A 22079-nucleotide genomic window follows, 5' to 3' on the forward strand; every position below is an offset into this window, starting at 1 on the left:
AAAGAAAAATTAATCTAGGTGTAGAAAAACAATAATGAAAGACTACTCAGCAAGTACTCCTCACATAACGAAAAATCTTCCTAGAGAGACAGTGGTATTTCTATCAGATTCCCATTCCAAGCACCCCAAATAAATCTCTGGAAGGACTGGAAAAAAACGAATAAATCACCAGCAGTTCTCACAAAGACTTCTTAGATAGTTCTTAGGATAAGCCTCTGATCAGCAAATAGAAAGAACTTAATAATGTATTCAAGCATCTCCATAATCAAGGAAAATTAATGGGAAAAATTTGGTGAGATTATTCTGGGGATGTGTTCAAACACTTCTTTACCAGTCTGAAGATGTTTAAGGGAAAATGTCTTCCGTCAGAAGAAAAATCTTTATCTTCCCCAGAAGCTAAGAAAGCTAGTTTGATTTTACTTAGCCTTAAATCTTTGCCCTGGCATCACCTCAGCTGTCCTTTCTGTGAGAGCTGCTGACTTTAAGGCCAGTAAAAAGCTAGTTCCACCCTAGTTCTGCCTTTCACTAGGTCAGCTAGTGCAGCTTAAGTCTTGTAACTTAAAACTGATGTGAATTTTAAGGAAGTAACTTAAATGTTCCTCCTTCAAAAAGGGAGGTGTGCTAACATTGTCTCTGATGTTGGATATTCCTTCCCAATTGTGTTTATCTTGTTGTGATTAGCAATGATATGCTAAAGAAATATTCATCTACGTACTCAGATCTGAGATATTTATAAGCCTAAAGCGCATACCAGAGGTGGAATTCAAATAAGGTTATGAAAGCTTTCCAAATCAAGGAACAAATTATGGGCTTGAACTTTGCAAGGTACAGTGACAGTAACTGATTATATTTTTCATGGCACTCACCCTGCAAGCTACTCCTATCCCAATTAATATCAGACCCATTTCAGTCAAGTCACAATTATTTCTACCATTATACAACTGGAACAAATACTTACTACTATTTCTGTCAAAAGAAGGAATCAAAATTGTTCAGCTTTGTACCACAAGCAATTACAGTGCTAGAAGCTAGTAAAAATTCTCCTTTACCTTTGTTTTTTGTTCTCCCTCTGCTGAACTAAATGATGTTTTAAACATGGCCTAGCACAGGTCACACAGTCACAACCATGGCTGGCACAGCATGTTTGAAAGCGGCATTGGTTTGTTTTGGAAGAAGCCAGCTAACATCCTGATGCTGCACTGGGATGAGCAAGCATTGATCCCAGCCAAGTATGACTGGCAGAATACTTGCAGTTCTTTTTTCTATATCAGTTTTGTCACTGGTATCTTAAAACTTCCTTTTAAAAGTAAACCGAAACCCCCTTTTCCTCTATAGTTGGTTTCTGAAGGTTTGGAACTTAATTTTAATGATCTTATTTTCTTTGTAAATGAACCTGAAACATTTTGACTATCATCTATTGTTAGAGTAAGCTTCTTACAGAGCTGAGATTTTAGTATTACAAACCAATATCTTTCAATGATAATTCTATAGAGTCTGTTCTCCTGGTTGAAAATTTATGACAATCTGTGAAGACTCTACAGGTCTGACAGCACTCTGCTATTGTTGATGCCATTCAGCTCTTCCTGAGCAGATCACTTCAAGAGAAGAAAAATATATTTGACTGCCAAGTATTTTAGCCATCTTCACTTTTCACTATTTCATTATTTCTCTGAGACACTAGTCTCTTATTGAAGTGATAATTTTTAGTCTGCAATACAGGAATAATGTTAAAAAACAGAGAATAAAAACATCTAATCTAATGTGCACAAATTGTCAACTAACTCTGATCTCCAGCTTTCCTTTACAATCAAAAGAGAAAGATTTATTTAATAGAGGGTTACTGAGATCTAAATTTTAGAAGCCATTTGTCAACTTCATTAATTCTAAATGAAATTGTATTCTTACCTTAAAAAGAATAGCAGAAAAATAGCAGTATTTAGTTCTTAATCTCATCTTTGATGTTGCTATATACCTAAAGTACACCAAACAATAAGAAATATTAATGTGCCCCTATATAAATTATTCAAGCTCTTTTTTTTATCTAGTAAAATAATGATACTAACACAATCTAGATATTTTCCATAATGGAAAACAGCTGCCTGTTCTGTAGATAGGTGCACAGCCATGCCATGCAAAGAAAGAAGCGTTTCACCAAAGACATACCTAGGGACTTGTCTAGATTCTCTTTAAAGGAGAAAAACAGGCAATCTAAGTGCAAAATTCCTCTTATAGAAAACCATGTAAGAAAGATAAAGCAGGTCAAGACACTCACACCTAAAAGTTTATTCCTCTCCATAAAGGAAGCCTAAGACAACTAGCACATGTGGACTTTCACATGGTAGGTGTCTAGCTAGATTAAACGAATCCCACGCAGTACCTCATCAGAGCTTTAAACCATCCTGGTAGTGGGGTACTCCTTTGATCTACAATATTATAAATCTTGAACACAATATTAGAATCCTTTAATCTGCATTTTACAGCCTGAGACTAAGTAGCTCTAGAGAGAGAAACTCAAGGGAAAGATGTTTAACAGTCCAAGTCAGGTCTGAATAGAAAAGATCTGCCTGAGAGGGAAGCTGAGAGGATAGCTCCCTCTAGATCCCCGCCAGGATTTGGAATGGACCTACTAGCAGCAAAGTGACAGCATGCAGTGCAGGAAAGATGTGCCACAAGCACCTGTAAAGGAGCTAGGGATTGGGTCTTGCCTAATTGGACCTGAGACTGCACCACAGCTCAGAATTATTAGAGCTGTGGTTTAGAATCAACTTAAACTCACTCCTTTTCCTCTTGGGTGCTAATTCTGAGTATGACAATGGTTTCATCCTGAAATACCCATGCCAATATTTTCAAAGATACCTTGGGTTACAGATATTTTACAGTGCTCTTAATATGCCCTGCTTCTCTCTTAAGACAGTTTTCTCAGATGAAGCTTTGTCCTTTCATGGGTATAATGGTCATTTAGAGCTGGCTTATCTCTTTCTAAATTTTATGGTTTGTACATTTTTATATTGTACAATTTATATTGTACATTGAGGAACAGCTCAGAATTACATCCATAGTGTTTTACCAGAAGTCCAGGAGTACCGGACGGAAATATTTATTGATGGTAGACTTTAATACAGTAAATCAAATTTCATTTAGTTGTAATTCACCAGAAAATTAGTACTTCAGGCAGTAAATCTGCCCTCAAGATACATTAATATTTAATATGTGCAATGACTTGGGAGATGTGATATTTCAATTGAAAATCAATATGACTGTAAAATCCTTGCACTTATGACTTTTTATCATTTTGTTTTATTTCAATGATCTCTCCATATGATGTACAGCTGCAATTACGATCAAAGATGAGCACTCACGGAAAGGGAACAAACAATATTCTCCAAAAGAGCAAACGTCTTCCTGAAAGGAAGAATTCCTCTGCTTTTAATTAGTCTTTTTTATAGCAGTTTGTTAATGTTTTTAAATCAATTTCACATTGCCTATTCTCCTGGATGATAAATTTGTTTAAAATATGAAAGAAATGCATATATAGATAAAATACTTACTGAGCTATCTTAGCCACTAAGACTGCTGCATGTAAACATCCCCAAACTCCAGCCTGAGAAAGAAATTTCTGACTAATATCCGTCGATCTTCCAACTGCAAAGCAGTCTGTAGCACTTTTTGGAAACCCTAACTCTTGCCAATTGTTAAGAGCATCAGCAATGTTGAGTGTTTCATCAAGGGCTTGACACCAATATTTAAAAGCAGCTCTGTAACACATAAAAAAATGTTCTCCTCATATTGCTGACATTTTCCAAAGTGGAAGATAAGACTTGCTTCATTTTACCTTTATTGCCTGAGTTATAACTAATTCTGATTAGGTCAAGAACTGAAATACAGTTTCTGCAGCACAAAAAGATACCATTCCTGGTCAAGGACTTATTGGGACTTATACTAAAATTAAATTGTCAAGCAATAGATATTACTTACTGCAAACATTGAGATGCTTAATTAATTTGCTTAACTGCAATTAGCTAGCTAAGAAATAAACAATTTCTAGAAGAAAAGCCTCTCAAACTATAGCTAACAATAAGTTAGATGAAAGAAGTTATATGGACTTGAGGACAGTACAAGAACTTACATGACAGTTGAAAGGTATATGAATGCCAATTTAAAAAAATGAAACCATGCCCTTTTTTTAATCCAATAATAATGTACCTTTTATTTCCAGCATAAAAGTGAAGATTTCCAAGTTCATGTAGAGCCTGAACTTTGAGGTCTCTCTGGTTGTTTACTTCAAGGATTCCTGATATTTATTTTTTAATCAATTAGAAGAAAAAATATTGTCACATTATTAAATCAATTACTGAAGTTTGAACAAATTTTATATGAGAAGTAGACATGCATTCACACGTAATTCAATGCATTAATATTTTTGAACGATTTATTAGGCTTGTATATGTTACCTTCAAATGTACATTTTATTTCTACTAACTTTAAAAACAAGAGTATTTATGGACCTGTTTGCCCAAGGTCTTGTATTTTTGTTTTTTGAGACCTCTCAAATTTCTTCTCTCTTCAAAAGATAAACTGGGAAGCAGGCCATTGGCCCTGCTAAACAACACTGCCTGCATACAGCACAGCAGCACTGTCCCTGGCTCATTTCTGGATCCCTTGCTTCAAACAAAACCACTTACAGCATCTGTTGACCTGCTACACTTCACCTATTTTGTCATACAGCAAAAACAGGTAGTAGTGCTGAGCTGTAAGTACATGAATACAGCCATACTAGAATGTAAGATGGAAGCCAAGCAACTAGGTCTCATATTCAAATGCACAGAATCTGAAAGGTCTGTTTGCTAGAAAAAAAACTATCATGGAATTAAAATGAATCTGCTAAACATTACAGCAGATTTTTAGTTTGGGATTAATCAGTATAACACCACTGAAACAATGCTTTTTCATAAAATGAGATAACTGTAGAGGTTATGAACCAACCAGTGGCTTGTTTAGGATCTAATGCAGATTTTCTGAACCAACGGGAAGAAGGTTGTGCATTTCTCGAAACTAGCTTTCAGACAGTTATAGCTGTCTGACAGAGGAAAATAACACTGGAATAAACATATATTAACACAGATAGGCAGAATGATATTACATCTTGTCTGTAAACAGAGATTTATTTTTAAAATTACCAATTGTTTGTTCATAGGAAGAGATAATTACTGAAAGCTGTGACTGTGGTATTGGTTTACTCTCAACCATACTGGAGAAATTAAATTTTTCTTCAGAAAGGTCACACGGTGTTGGCAAGAATATCAGTCCAGTTCCCACATTACATTCCGGCCTTCTATTTGAAGAGATACAACTGTTGATTTTTCTTTCAGCATTTTCTAGACCAGAAAAGTAATTTATATGATCAGTTTGGAAAAGTATTATACTGTTTCCAGCACCACAATTATTTCCACACCACATTACTTGAACAAATATTCAGTTCCTGTGTACCCTATTTTTATCTGGTTTCCTATGCTATGATTCTGTCTGTGCATCTCCTATTTAAACTCATTGGACATAACTCATTGGTCAGTGCAACCAAATAAAAATATGTGCTCTGTTAGAGAAAATAAACCTGAGAAGATCTGCCAGTCAGGCCTCTGACAGAGGTTTGGCTGCAGACAGGCAAGTGACACAGCTGCATGAAAAAAAATTATCATCCAACCATGAGACAGAAATCATAGGAAATCAGGCTTAGATTTGTGCTTACAGAACTTCATATATTACTTAAATTCTATGATCCTTCTAAGTGTCAGTAACAACTAAAACTCGAATTTAAAAAAATCTATTCCTTTTACTCTTTACTATTTCAACTGCATATACACTTTATTAAGTGAGAAACACTTCAATAAATAACTCACCTTGTGTGTGTGCCAGAAATAATGAAAGTAGCTTTCTGCTGTGTCTCAGTGCTCTGCTGTGATATTTAGATTTTTGTAGAGTTTCTCTAAAACATTTCAGGGTATCATTCACATCAAGAGGTACATAAACAAGGGCTTTCACTTGACGGCAATCTAAAAGGAATTAATAATTATGGAAAACAATTTTCCACTACATAAATATATACTTTTAGTAAAACATCCTGCAAAACATATATTTGAGCAATTCCACAACTTCAAAACTAAAATATATTAACGTAATTGTCACCTTTGTTTCCTGTTGGATTATGAATTAAAGCAAAATTATGAATCACCTCTGACCATTTATATCTTTTTCAGTGTTATATTTTAGTTGTCATATGACATCTATATTCCCTGAATTCCATCTGCCCTGGGCATGCCTCAGCACAGCTCTCTGCTCTGAATTCTGGTGTCTGAAGTCTGGAATCAAATCTTTTGCTACAACTGCTGATTCTCTTTGCTACAATTATCATAGTTTCTATGTACTAAACCTGTGAGTTGGCATGCTCTCTCCAGTGAATGCATAATATTATCTACTCTTACGTACAGCATTATTTATTGTTTAATGCCTTTCCTCAGCTGAATTCAACACAAAGCTTTGGTATGCAGTGCGTTGACATATCTGTGATATGAAGAACTATGCTTTACAAAGTTCCATTAATGACTGTAACATTTTAATCCTGACTGAAAAGAACAACTGTGGGTAAAAGAGGTGTTTCGTCACATTATAGTTCATTTTAGTTTTTAATATTGATTCTACTGATAATAATGCAGGTTCACATTAGCTTCTGGGTATATTGCTGGATATCCAACAATACCGACAGAAAACTGGACCAAGACCACCAAGCTCACTCAACATACTGTAGGTCATCTAGCATCTGGACGACAACTGCTTTTCTCTGCTTTTAGATACAGTTTGAATATATTTGGAAAGGTCTTGACAACATTGCTATCCATCCAAAATATCAAAAATAATAATTTGAAGACAAAACTGAGTTTATATTAAAAGAAAGAGATCGTAGGAGCAGTGGAAGACCTACAATAAGGAGGAAAACAAACAAATAAAAAATCCAATAGGAAAAAAAGGAAGGGATTTGGGAGAAAAGAGAACTCACGATACTGAAATGTGCTCTGACCTGTATAATCATTTTTCATCTCAGGATAGAAAAAGCATCCAGGAAAAATCAGTTCACTAGCAGAATGGGCAGCAGGCAGCTGTAATTTCTGCCCAATGTAGTTTCTGCAACTCATCTAAAAAGCAAGTTTTGTTTCATGATAATTGAAAAATATTCAGCAAAATTAATGCTTGGTAGTTAAAGTGTCTAAATACTCAGTCATATGACAAAATAAAAGAGGACTAATTTACAGAGACACCAATGACCAATAACTAGCACCCTTGTCAGTAAGAGGTGAAACATTCACAACAACTAAATATCGGATATAAGTGTTTAAATGTTAATTGAACTTTTATCTTATTGGGCATTTGCCATAATCATGAGCAACTTATTTATGTTCAGCAAATATTCCACCTTTCTTTGTCTGGATAAATGCATACTTGCAAAGAACCTGTCAGTGCAAGTATGCCTAAAGAGCACACTGCCTGTAAAGCACAATGTAATGCTGCATAGGGATATACAAAATATCTCTAGGCAAGTAACAGAAGCAGTCTAATTCTGTCAAAAAAGCAAACTTCCAGACTTCTATAAAGTGCTAATCCAGCACAGACATTTTATTTTGCTAATGTAGCAACATCACTTCAGAAGCAAAAGAACCAATTCAGAGCTAGTTCTAGACTCCCTGAACAGCACTGCATTGTGAAATGTAGCAATAACCTCCACATTTCTAACTTGATGATGTATTTTTAGAACGATCTTTATTACTATTAACTAACATTAGTCTTTATTCTGTAAAATGTCTTTCAAAACTATGATCACTTTTCCACATTGCTCAGATTACAGTGGTATGTGGTGGCTCGCCACACTGTCTTTTTTTTTAGAGAAAAGACTATGTTCTGAATGGCAGGGCCTGAAAGAATTCAAAAACTTACAAAGAGATGAGACAGAGCACCTCAGCCGCCCTTCTCAAGCCAGGAGCGTCTTCGGAGTACCTGCAAGCCCTGGGCAGCAGTGTGCTGACTCTAGACAAGGCAGTGGCTCCTGAACTCCACGCTCATGTTCAGAACAAACCTGTTTGGAATTCCAAACCCAACTTTCCCCACTCTCCTTCAAGCCCTGTGTTTATATTAGGAATAGAAACATATTAAAAATATCAACCCTGTGACGGACTATAGCAAAACTTACTAGAAATAAACCTTAGGTTAAAAAAAAGGGAAATCCTAATTTTTAATAGCTATTTCCATAAATAATTTCCAAGTGGCAATGTCAGTTTATTAAATATAGAGATCCATGGCTTTTAATGAGAGGAACTTGATGAGCAGCTTAGGGTTTTTTTGTTGATGATCAAGTTTTTCAAGTTTTTATTGGTATTGTCAGTGTTCGGGTTAACTTAATTTGATTAATTTTGGTCTTCAGGAGCAGTGTTCCAATGCAGAAACAAATCAGTCTCTTTGTATTTAATTTTAATTAATCACAAAGATTGTGCAATATAAAAATAAATGTTTTCAGGTTAAAAGAGTGGCATCAAGAACTAACATGAAATTAGATTTAGGCTCATAATATGGAATGGCTATGTCATGCACGGATGAAATCTGGGTCATCAAGTCCAGACCTCTGCTGTTCCTGGAATCATTTCATATAAGCTTTTTCATGCACCTCAATCAATTATGTTCATTAATTTATTATAATTTACTATTCGTGCACATTATGAAAAGCCATATTAATCTAATCAGCGGAAGTACTTCTCTATCTTTACTTCACATTAAGACTCAGTGCCCAAAACAGAAATCTGTGGTTCACCTTATCAGACAGATATTTTATGAAATGAGATTCGTGGCTGTCTAGGCCACTGAATTGCTGTATTCTGTCCAGCAGCTGCCTCTGAGCATACACCAGCAGCGGACTCACTTGTTCTGTGTATCTCTCACTGAAAAAAAGCAAAGTATAGTAATTAAGCAAAATAACAGTATATTTATCTATATAACATTGCTGTTTAGTTTTTATTAGAGTTGGTGTAACTTACTGTGTAAATATGTTAAATTGTACAGCTATGTGTACCAGTGATCCCCACTTCTTCATTTGATATAACAATCCTATTGTTTTAAGAATCAGATTACATATCCATTTCAAGTCAACCACGTTCACATCATCCAGGGGAGACTGTGGATGGAGATTAGAACCACCATTCTCATCCATAATACCTCCTAAACAACTGGGAATGCAAAAGTCTTCTTCAGGATCCACAATCTAGGAGTGAAGAAACATTATTCTACCTGTTATTTTCAAACTTCTTTTTAGAACAAATCAAATTATAAAGATCCTCTAAAAACTCATTACAGAGAATAACAGAGATATCAGAATATAATGCAAGAGAAATAAAACTATCTACTGAAAATGTAATAGAGTATATTGTCTTAATAAAAATAATTTTTACCTTAAGAGACCTACTTGCTTGTAGTTCAGTTATCATATCAATAATCATGTCTGATGCCAAATAAAATGGGAACCAGATGGTGTTCCTAAGTAAACCCCTCGTAATGGGAAATGTATCCATATGGGAATGTGAATAGTTAGCAATTAATTGTAATTCTCGAGTATAGTTCCAAAGTTCTCGACAAGCATTTTGAAGCAATGTCCAGTGGCCACCTCGGTGAGCAAGAACCTATGCATATCATTCAAAATATAATTATATTTTGTCAATACAGAAATTAAAAGCTTCATTCTTTGCAAAGCTTAGGTGTAAGTAATCTTTCAAAATTACAGTCTATGGATTACCCTTAATAAAAGATCATTCAATACTTTAATTTACATAAAGCATTATAGAACCTTAATTTGGAAATTTTCATAGAAGCAGTAATTTATAATTTAATTTAATAGTTGCTTTAGGTGTGAGAATAACAAATAAAAAGTAATTCACGCCACCTATACATGTAGTTTTACTTGGTTTTAGAAAGGTTTATGGGAAGAGCAGTCAGTCTGCACTTCCTTTCAATGATTGGTCCTTCTGTTTATACTACTAAGGCATTCACTAAGGCCTGTAAAGGGAAAAGTAAGTCTGCAAGCATTTTCAGAAAGACTTAACAAACATGACAAGGATAGTTACAAAGACTAAATGAAAAAGAAAACATTTATATAAATAATTATATATTTGATAGAAATATAAATGATGAGAGGTGATATGTCCAGCATTTCATACACTGTACTTGGACATTCTGCAAATGAGAAATCATTGTTTTTTCCCACTGAAGTTTTTTTGAAGTTTCCGAAGTGTGAGTTTTTTTAATGTAGAAAGTAGGAGGTATTGTAATGCAATGCTTACTAATAAATAAAGTGTTAAATAAGAAAGTGTATCTTACCACTGCTCTTCTTAAATGCAAAAACATTTTTGTAAAATGCTCCAGTAAAATGTTATTTGATGGAGACTGGCTGTATTCTTTGGAGGAATGAGAGACAGACATTTCTGTATAATTTGTTGTTAGGGTTTGAGGAGTATCCGTTCCACTCAGTTTAATGCTGTGCTCAGTAGATTTAGCTGTACCTGAAGACAAAAAGTTCACTGGTTAAAGTTCTCGAAAAATAATAAAAAAGAAAATATTATCAGCCAGCTCGGATTTTCCTGTGGCAGCTAAATACTTAAATGTTAGGAAATGCCAATGTTAAGGTTATCATATTTATAAGGTTATGATATTTAAAATATAAGATGCTTTTACTTAAGCGTTGAGAAAAACAGGGATAAAAAAAAAGCTTAAGCAAAATAATAATGTGTACGAAATAGTTTTTAGTCTCAAAGCCAAAACACAACCCTCATAAAAATTAAGTTTTAGGAAGTAATCACCATGGTGCAAGCTCCCAAGAACTTCTCTGGAACCAAGGCCTCTTAAAAGGAGAAGTTAGGAAGAAAGGAAGATTTGTGACAAAATCTGTGGCGTGTAGAATTGCTTCATTATTTTATTCAATACCAAATATCCTCCGAGGGGAAACACACAGGTTCATGGTAATGGGATACAGTAATACCTGAGCTATAGGTTTCAGGCAGAAGCTAGTTTCAAGCTAAACAATATTTGAACTCTATGTTAAACTACACACTTAATGAAATTCTTTCATTCAGAATTGCTGCAAAGGCTAGGAGGTAGTAAACAGGACTTCATTAGTTTTCAGCAACTTTCAGTGACTCGGTTCTCAACAACTTGTAGGCATCAAGAGTATAACTGAAAGGAAGCTGTTGCACAGAGAACTAGTGAATTCAGCTGCTAGTTTTTGTAACACCTCCTTGGAAAAGGCAAAGAGGATGGTTGATTCCTACATAAGGAAGTCCTATGTGGAATGATAGGAGAATTTTCCTCTACGGCTGTGGCAAGAACATGTTCCCTGGAGCACTATTGAAAAGATCAGGCTTGTGATTTCTTCTTGAACTTCTGGTGGCCAGGCAGACTACTTTGCATTGATGTTAGCACCAACATCTGAGGTAATCAAAATTCTATACTTCACAATTACCTACAAACAGAAGCCTTTCAGCTCCTGTTGAAACCTCAAAGGATGTTACTGAACATAGCTGCGATAACAGAACAGTCAAATGTGAAAGACAGAGAATTGAAGTAAAAATGGTAGAAGACAAAAAATTGATCCTGAGGTAGCCCCTGCTACAGGAAAATACTGGGGAGAAAGACATGAAGGAAACCTAAATTATTCTACTTAGAATTTGAAAGATAATAATAAACTTCAGTCTATAATTTTGAGAAAGACTTACAGAATGACCCAGAAAATTACTGACCTGTTAGGAGGCCTAAAGGAAACAATTAACAACTACAGAAACTGATAAAAATTATCATTGCATTTAGAATAATCTGGAATATTATAAATTTAATAGGTCTAGGTAGCATGACTTCTGCAAAAAGAAAAACTAGTATCACTAATTTATGAGAATTTATAAACTTGTTACTAAAGCATAAGATAAAGAATAACCACTAGATAAAAAGTAACATGTTTATCAATACAATAAACAATGCTCAGAGTTATAAATGCCCCATTATTGACTATGACCTCTTTTATACTCGGTATGCCAAAAAGAGAAAATACAGAGGACACTTCTGAAATCCAGAAACATCTTCTCTTTAAATTGTCATAAGTGCTTTTCCAAAGGTGATGTGCAGAACTAGTGATGGAGGTCAGATAGAAATGAAGAGAAAGTAAAAGGTAAGTTGAAACTGATACCAGTTGTGCATGTTAAATGTTCTTACAAGTTTGGTTTTTGGTCATTCCTGACTTCGTAAGGAGAGGAGGAGTTGGTGTTCTCATGTTATTTTCTACGGCTTCTCTCATCACTACAGTGCCAGAATTGTTTAATGAGAATATTTCAGGATCCAGAATATTGTAACTGCAGAATGGAAGAAAAAGAAGAAAGCACAAAAAAACCCAGATATAATATTAAAAAGAATTTTTATATATACACAAAATTCAGTTTCTCAAAAGTGAGTTCTGATTACTTTCCAGCAGCTTTAGGCATCAGAAATAATGCATGATAGCCAAAAGTCATAAGGAACGAAAACCCAGCACAGTACAATATATTTCACAACTTTCATCTGATCAGTCAAGTGAGCAACCAAAAATGTGCATGTCACCTACCACATGATGGAAAACAAAACTTTTTATATAGTAAATTAATTGGCATTTGGAAGCTGAACTGTTTATATGATGAACTGACCGATGACACTGTAATTCAATCTCTTTGTATTAATGGTAATAACACGATAATCTATATTAATAGCAATCATTGATAATGTGGTAAAATATACCTGTCCTGATGCTGTGAACCACAAACTCCAATGTTATATTGCTCTTCTAGTTTCTTTTTAAGTAAGTTGTAGTGTGCAATAGCCAGATAGATATTCATCTGAGACCTCCAGGGCATCTCTTCAAGACATATTTGATGAAACTTCTTTCGGTTTAAGTAATTACTCACAATTGGTTTCAGCAATACCTCTAATGTTTGATGAGCTACTTTTTGCAACTCTTCCTTGAATTTCCTAAACCAAAACATATGAAGTAGCAAAAAATGAAACTGTGTTTTCCTGAAGCTCTAGAAAAGAAAATAATTATAAAGATACATGGAAGTCTCACATTGCATATCCAGAGATTTGTATCAACTCAGAAGCATATGACATATCTCTAGGAAAAGGATTTTTGCTGCAGTCAAGAAAAGCAATTGTGCTTTCCCTCTTTAAGTGCACTTAGCACACACTAATTCCTATCTTATATTTTACCAACTTCTGTAAGATATTTGTCATAGTACTTGCAAAAAGTTTAGCTCTGTGTTTGAAGTTATTTGTCCCTGAATCACCCAAATAGATTATTTTAGCAAATACAACGTGTTTCACACAGTCTCTTCAGGAGATGGAGGGTCTATTATCATACTGTAAATTTGGATCATTCTTTTTATTGTTGTGTTTTGGTAGCTAATCATCCTTAATGCTAAGAAAACATTTGATTTCAAATGTGGATGCCGGCCTTTAATTTCAAGCCATAGATTTTTTTTTTATGTTTCTCTGCCAGGTCAAACAATTCTATATTACCTGGCACAAATACAATGCTGTACTCAAATCAAATCTCACTTTTTCTTTTTTGTAAACTGTAAACTGATCCCTTTATCAGTCTAAATTATTCTACCTGTTTTCCACCTTTAAAATGTGAGCAGAAGAGTATACCATATAAAATGTTCATTATATTATACAGCAATATTATTATGTAAGATACAAAAGAGTAGCTGAAAAAGCAAAAAGCCCAGGATAACTTAAACATACCCTCTTCCACTGAAAGCAATGAAAAGCATATTAAGGTGGATTTTTTTCTGTCAAGGATGAAAAATGGACAGTTTAGGTAAATATTTAGAAGATGTAAGACCTTTTTGATGTTTTTTATTTAAAACACTTCCAGAATAAGTTCTGTGATTGCTTATATTCAGAGTGACCAAAGCACCAGGTAATGAATATTGCAAATTCTTTTGGGTCAGAAGGTACTGTTATTAGCAAGTTAACCAAATATATACAATTATCTGCAAAAAAAAAAGAGGTGAATGAATTTTAATTTGTTTCCATCAAGAAACAGTTTTCCAAAAGTTACACAACAGATAATCCAAAAAGGCTACCAAAAGGATGACAAAAATCACTCTGAAACTACCTGAACATCACGAACAAATAAACATTCTTTATTAGATTTCTAACAGGTAAGCTCCCCAACAGTTTAAAAAGCATAGTACGCAAATGAACATAGCTTTTCCACCATGGTGAATCAACATGCTCAAGCTAAAACAACTGATATACAAGCTTCTATTATTAATACAGAGATTTTAAAATCTTCAACAGTTATTCTCTTGAGTGCAAGTCAATTTGATACAAACTCAAACAGAAAAGTGAGTGAACTGTACACAATTACATCCCTTTGATAGAAAAAAGTTTTAAAATACACACTTAATTGCAAACTAAGTTTCAATTAAAATATTTTGGTTCTGTATATGAATCTGACCACTTATGTTCATTTACCTTTGTGCTTCTGGAGATTTCATTATGTTTGGACGTTTCATGAGATACTGTCTAAGAGTCTGGTTTTTTCGACTAGGACTCAAGGCTTCTTTTCTTGGTTTCTTCAAAAGTGATGCCTCTGGTTTCTTTAAATGTGAGGCCTGCATACTCTTAAAAAAATTTTTCCATGGAAACCTTAGATATACTTCAAATATTTATACCTACATTATCAATTACTCGATGTATACAGCAGTTTGACTTACACAGGAACAGAACAGAAAATAAATTCTGGAACTGTTTTTCAAAATAAGACAGCAAAAGAAATATTTATTATTCCAGAAAGCTTTCCAATTTTTCTGGAAGGCATGTGTCAAATGCCTGACATTAAGAAGCCATCCAGGTCCCCAAATATTTTCTTTAATATACCAGTGTTTTTCATCTTAAAAATAAAGACAGGTCTTTTCCTATTATTATAAATAGTAAAGTTTTGCAGTGCAAAAACTGAGACAGAAAACCCCCTCCTTAACCTTCCTCAGACACTAGCAGTATTACAGCATTACTAGAGGGCTCTGACAGAGAAAACGCTTCCTCCAAAACAACACAAATCCATTAAGATTATTCTTATTTTTCAATAAAAGCAAAAACTCATTTTAAAAGAATTCTCAACAAAAAGCCTTTATTGTGCAATTTGAATACCTGCACAAGGAGTTAATCACGAACAACTCCACATGAAAAAGTGTAAATACAACATATTGTACAAAAAAGCCTAAACCGACCTCCTTTTCTTAATGTGATGGTACCCAAGGCATTCCCTATTAACATATTGGTTTTTCTAAAGGGAGCTGGTGAAAGGCAAGTTTTCATTGATTTTGGAATGCATTACTGTGACTCATCTCAAATACCTCACAATTGGTGGTCTTTCAGATAAATCTCATGCCAAGTTTTCTTCCTGGTTTTAGGAGTGCAGAGGTGAGCTGAGGACTACAGTTTGTATCCCAAATTTTAGGTATTATGCATGTCTCTAGGTCAGGTTTATATGAGACAGCTTTTAAAAATTTTTGTGCTTATGGTATTGCTGCCCAGTAAAGACATACATGACTCCTTAAAAGTAAAACTCACCTTCTGAACCTCCGCTACTCCTGTAGTGTCTCTATCAGTGCCTTCTGACACAGTGGGAGAAGTTGTTTCTTGTGTTGAAATTCCATTGATACAGACAAAGGTGTCATTCCTCCTGACAAACAAATAAAGTTAAAATCATTGTCATCATCATCATCATGTTAAACTCCTTTCACAGTTAAAGGGTTACCTTTGGGAACAGGTAGAACACGTGCAATTCCTATTTCATTGTGAGTTGTAAATTCAGCAGCTTTTCTTTCCTTCTCTTTCAAAATGAGGGAGTGCTCATTTTCAAGGTTTTTTATAGAAATCTGAATTTATGGGTAAGAACTATCTCACCTTCCTAACTACTAGTAAAAAATAAAAAAACAGTTCGCTTCATTACCCAAATTTTACTCTGGAATTCCGCAAGGCACTTCTTTGTGTCCAATCCCTTTGGTCTTTTGTAACAGCAATTCCTGTTTCCTACAATATATCTCCTTTTCATTGATTATTTGCCTTTCAAATTTTAGAAATACTGGTGTGCATTTTTTTAAAAAATTGTAGTTTTATTTCTTTGGGATCCTTTTATGTAAGTGTCTACAATCTGGTTACACTTCTCTTTTCAGTTTAGAAATTTTTTTGGAAGCTACAGTAGGCCCTGATCAGTTTGCTCTTGATTTAACCCAACACACTTTTCTAAATTACTCCCACTGCCTCACAATAATATGGCAAATGGCCGTATTACCAAATCGTGTCTGTGAAAAGGAAAATCCTGGAAATTGCTGATGGTAGACAGGAGTTTTAAACAGACACAGCCAAGACAGACATTTCCATGTACAACGAGGTCACATTACAATATTTTCTGCAGCTATATAATCCTGTGTTCATAGAACTTCTGTGGACTAGGAGCCATGGAAACGGCTGCAGATGGGACTGCTGCTAGGTACAATTTACAGTTTCTGCTACTACAATTTACAGTTTTTCATTACTACCTTTTCAAGTAATCTTGCACATTGCCTGACCATTCCAGAACACATTGAAACATCTCTTCATTCAGGATCTTGTGCAAAACTTGAACAAAGAACTCAAGAAAACGTGATTTATTTCTGAATTTCATCACTGCAATAAAGTAACAAATAATAAACACTTTTTTTATTTATGCTGTAACAGGTTTCTGAATTCAGCTATAATTACAGCTATGTATCTCTCAAAGCACATATTTACATCATGTTGCATGCTGATGATATCTAAAATCAGATAGGTCACGATACAGAATAGCAGTATTAAATACTTCTTGTGACCAGGCATCCAGAATCACAAGTTCACTCTATTTACAGCCCTAGAATAACAGACACTATTTTTGAATCATGCAGTATATAGTGCAAAAATATTTTATAACAATATTCAGCATGTCTAATTGTACACATTCCTGAAAATCCTAAACCAAACAATAAAGCAAGTAAAACCATAGTAACTTCATGCCGTTCACTTAGGCTGCTCTTCTCAGTGACAGTCACAGTTTACAAGCATCACACAGTTCTCAATGCAGGAGTGGAGCTGTGTTGTGTAGATTTTAGGCAGCTCTTCAATTGTTTGCAAACTGCTTTTACTGTTTGGCTGTCTTCATAATTTATTATCATCAATAAATAAATAAGTATGTATCCTATCTGAAAGCTATATTAATTTTACATACTGGGCTCCATTGTTATTTGAACACCAGTATTTAAAAACATAAGGCAAAGGCCACATACCAGAATCTTAAATCCTATTTCAAACACGCAAATGTACTCAGCCTTGTGTAAAATCCTCTTTGAGTAACATAATTTAATGTGGAAACGGGGCATCTCAATTTAAAAAGAACATTCCACACAAACAGAATCTTTGAAAACTTGACACAACTTTAGAAAATGAGTTGATTTTCAAGTTTATTAGAAAATAAATATTATTCAAATTATTTAAAATATTAACATTTCATATACTTAACATCAACATCCAAAATAATTTGTTGCAAGTATTTCATACACTTCTAAATGTGACTATATCATAGACTTTTTTTTAAGCTATGCTTTACTTGATCTTGTATAAATGAGAACAAAATAAAGAGAGCGTTTCCTAGAGCTTATTCCAAGCACGAAGTAGATAGCTTTACCGGCAACTTTCTAAAGAAGCCTTTACAATTAAAATGAACACCAATTATCCTACCTTCTCGATAAGCATTGTTTGACGTCCAACATGAAATCACAGGGTAGAGGAAAAAAGGATCTTCCAGTCCTGTAAGCTCTGATCCACGAGCTACATCAATAGCCAAATCAAATCCATTATGATAAGCAGTGATAGTGTACAATAGAAATTCTAACTGGAATCATAACTCAAGACCAGAAAAATCCTTCTTTAGCACAGAGTTTGCTTTTAAATCTCTCACTGTCATCCAGAGAGAAATTCAAAAGCTTGCTCTTTTCTTCTAACATAAGTAGCTGTGACACTTAAATAATGAAGAGCTTACAGATGTGACTGATGAACTTCCAGCTACTAAACTAATGAGCAGGATGTCTGGAGTTCATCAGAAGTCTAACAAAGGTCCATACAAATCATCCGTTGAGGAGGATGTGCAGCAAGAACAAGTCCAAAAATTATATTTAAAGATATACAGCATGAACTGAACACATGATACTGCTAACATACATGCTCGGTACATGGATAGCAAAGATAGTAAAGATTTTTTTTTCACCACCTACATATTTATATAAATGTACTTAAACAAATGTAAATATTTATATTCTATAAATAACATATTTCTATTGTAATGTAAATTATATAGACATGTAAATAGTATATATAGTATATAGTAGTACAAGAAACTGGATTTCACCTTCTGAGAATTAAATACAACTGCATCACCAGCTGATGAGCACCAGAAAAATGTTACCTGTGCTAGTTGCTATTTTGCCTTAATAAAGAAACATGACCTACAAATTTTGTGCTTAGGCAAGTTCTGCAGTTGAAAAAGATCAATGCAGCTAGTCCCTGAAAAAAGCGAGGTTAAAAATGCACTCTGGAACAAACAGATGTGATACTGGATCAAAAACTACACCCTCCAGTGGCAGCAGTCAGTTGAAGTCTGTTGAGTGCAAATAATGTCTAATTAAATAGGACAGTGAGCAGGACAATCAAATTTTTTAAATTTTTCTTTCTAGGACAAGTCACACCCTTTGTTAGTACTCTACCCTATTTGTTCAAAAATATATTGCTTCAAATTAACATTTTCAAAAGTATAATACTTCCTTTTTTTTTACATGGGAGAACATTTCAAATTTCAGAATCTAAATTGCTTTGTGTATGAAATATTTTAGTTTTCTCAGTCTCCTATGACAGAGGCAGATTCAGCTCTTTTTCATTTTTCTCTTAGATCATCATCAATGGAATGCTAAGTGTTAATCCACTTTTAAGGATTTCCTACAACAAGGTTTTTTCAAAAATATTTTTAACAGCATGCCCTACAGGTGTGCACATTGTCCTAAACCATGGACAGCTGTAAGTTTTGTTATTTGTTTTGCATGGCCTCAGCAGAAGACTCCTCTTTAATTTGTATCCTGAAACTTATTGACAAATATGCCGTTTCTGCAACAGAGCAGACTTCAACAGTCAAGTATTTGCCAATTACTGAAAATGTGTTCTTCTTTAACTGATCAACCCATTAATCTAGCTTTTTATTAAGAATGGAATATAATTTTATTAAGTAATCAGCGTAATTGTCAATTAATTTATAGAATACATTCATCCTGTAACTTGTTCTGCAAGAATGCAGGCATCAATGTTAGCAGCAAAAAATGAAGGATCAGTGCACAGATGAATGGAAGTTTTCCATCACTCTTTTTATCCTATTTATTACAGAAATACTTTCTCTTCTAGGACATATGCATATACAGAGATGATGGACAATAACTAGAACCTGAGTCACCCATGTGCCCTTGCAGCAAAGTCGCATACTGGGCTGTATTAGAAACAGCATAGCCAGCAGGTCAAGGGAAGTGATTATTCCCCACTATTTGTCACTTGTGAGACCACATCTAGATTACTGTGTTTAGTTTTGGACACTGTAGTACAAGATACCGACATAATGGAGTAAATCCAGTGAAGGGCCACCAAGATGATAAGGAGCTGAAATGTACGACAAAGCAAGAAGAGGCTAAGAGAATTGGGTTTATTCAGTCTCAAGAAGAGAAGCCTACACCTACCTAACAGGTGGAATACAGAATGTGGAGACAGACTGTCCTCATAGCACAAGAGGCAATAGACACAAGTTGGAAATCAGAAAATGTCAAATAGCTATAAAGAAAACCTTTTTAATCATAAGGGTGGTCAACTATTGGAACAGGTTACCCAAAAAAGTTGCAAAATCTCTTTCTTCAGGGCAATTCAAAACTTGACTGGACAAATCCCAGAACAACCTGATCTAATTGTACCTGTTTTGAGCAGGGGATTGGAATAAATGCCTTCCAGAAATGCCTTCCAACCTAAATTATTCTATGATTCTATCCAGGATCCAAGGAATACAAGATGCCATGTAAAAATAATGGAAGAAAAATCAGAAGTGGCTCTGCGTTTTAAGTTCTAATTGAATTTCCTTTATAAATTCTACTTATTAATTCATCTAACTTTGGTAGAACTATGAGCTGGAAAATTTTTGTGCTTAATCCAGACTCAAAGATATTTTAAAGGTGATATATTCATTCCTGAGTTACAAGGTAGTTAAATGCTAGTACACATGCAATTCCTTCACAAAGAGGACATTTTCTGTTAACTTTCTTCAGGAAGCCTTTTCTCCACTAAAATTTCCTGCAGTGGTCATTATTACTGGCAATGGTAGGATAGTAAGACATGCCACATAAATGGACAATGGCCTCTGCCACTGCATTTTTTGATTCAGAAAAACAAATAAAGCCTAAATAACACAGAACCAAATTTACACAGATTGGGAGAACATATATATTTGCAGAACAGAACAAAAATGAACATTCCTGTCTAAGAAGGAATGACTGTTTTGGTGGAAATGATGAAAAAGAAGAATAAGCGTCATTATACACATCACTACCTGTGATAAATAAGATCACTGAAATTATGAATTTGGTTGATTTATCATGGAAGATATATGAAATACAAGTACTTCTTAGGCAAATAATTTTTACAAATAAACCATAGAAAATTTCATAGGAAAAGGTAAAAAGTGTTTAACGGTACACCCACCTGGATTTGTCAGTCTGAGGAGATTTGATTCAAGAGCACTCAGATTTTCTGTTGCTTTTTGCATTGCAGCTAAATGGGATGTCTTTGCAGAAGTGGTCTGAAATATCCAATACCTGGTTACGAACACTTAGCTCTTACCTAACTAAAACCAGCAGGTCAATGTGGAGTTTGGGTTAGATCTCAAGTCTTCTAATTCTATATCTGATAATTTAATCACTAATTTCATCAATATTGTCTTATTTTTCTTTTCAAGTGAGATAAAATTGATGTTCATAAACATGTTAGTATAGCTGTAAAAACCTGGCCATGAGTCATTCTTGATTGTTCCCCAAGGGAGTGAGTGGAGTTGCTCTGACACCAAATACATTTTTAGGTAAGTCCCTAAAATGTGACTACAACAACATATTTGAACATATTGCTTCACAAAATACATTGTTTTCCAGAAAAAAATAATCTTTTGTAGATTATTTACTGCCTACAGATATCAAAATCTTCCTCTGGAAAGAAAGTGCGACGTTTTTTTCACTTTTGAAAATATAATTTTCAGTCAGGTCTGCTTGGCTTAAGATATTATATTGTTCCTATGATCTTAGATTACTTCCCCTTTTTCTAGTAGGAACTTGAGAGCAACTAACACAAACTCAGCAATAACCAATGGAGAAAAGAGATTGTCCTGGATCCTATCAGTGTCCTACAAATTTTCTTCCAGAAATCCTTCCCTGTGAACTGACTGACTTTTTGTCCCTCTCTCCAATATATCTCAGTTTCATGTTCACACTGCTTCCTTTCTTACTCTCCCATTATTCCTACTTTCTTACCTCTTTTTCAAACATTCTCTCTAGTAAAATATCTTCTAAAATTGCTTAAAGAAAAAACAGACAGAAAAGTACAGAGAATCAACACTTTACTCTGACTCTAAATTGTAGGAAATCCTCACAACCTGATGCATCTCTTTGTAATTTAAGTATTAAGGTCACTGAGGTTGAAGGTTCTTCCTCCACTTAGAAGTATTTTTCAGTCTACACAATTCCTAAGTTACTCTCTTATGACTCAGTTTCAAGCAGCTGCTACACTAAACGAGAGGCTAAGTTTCCACATTATCTAGGATATTTTTACTCTTCTTTACTTATACAATTCATTAATTATTTTTTCTGTCTAAGAAAGCATTCCTG

General features: G+C 34.4%; 1 protein-coding gene across 1 annotated transcript in view; it reads right to left on the bottom strand.

Annotated features, from left to right (window-relative positions):
* CFAP54 (cilia and flagella associated 54) overlaps nucleotides 1-22079 on the bottom strand; it is a gene marked incomplete at both ends in the record, with an annotated part of 75593 nt that overhangs the window by 47830 nt on the left and 5684 nt on the right. Inside the window, 11 exons of the mRNA XM_010085934.1 lie at nucleotides 1906-1972; nucleotides 3549-3755; nucleotides 8808-8978; nucleotides 9075-9298; nucleotides 10408-10589; nucleotides 12289-12425; nucleotides 12844-13074; nucleotides 14587-14735; nucleotides 15685-15796; nucleotides 16656-16782; nucleotides 17866-18019. Of these exons, the coding sequence (XP_010084236.1) occupies nucleotides 1906-1972; nucleotides 3549-3755; nucleotides 8808-8978; nucleotides 9075-9298; nucleotides 10408-10589; nucleotides 12289-12425; nucleotides 12844-13074; nucleotides 14587-14735; nucleotides 15685-15796; nucleotides 16656-16782; nucleotides 17866-18019 (1761 nt within the window). The remainder of the gene's footprint in view (nucleotides 1-1905; nucleotides 1973-3548; nucleotides 3756-8807; nucleotides 8979-9074; nucleotides 9299-10407; nucleotides 10590-12288; nucleotides 12426-12843; nucleotides 13075-14586; nucleotides 14736-15684; nucleotides 15797-16655; nucleotides 16783-17865; nucleotides 18020-22079) is intronic.

This window comes from Pterocles gutturalis, unplaced genomic scaffold (assembly GCF_000699245.1).
Source record: "Pterocles gutturalis isolate BGI_N339 unplaced genomic scaffold, ASM69924v1 scaffold32405, whole genome shotgun sequence".
Lineage (NCBI taxonomy): Eukaryota > Metazoa > Chordata > Aves > Pterocliformes > Pteroclidae > Pterocles > Pterocles gutturalis.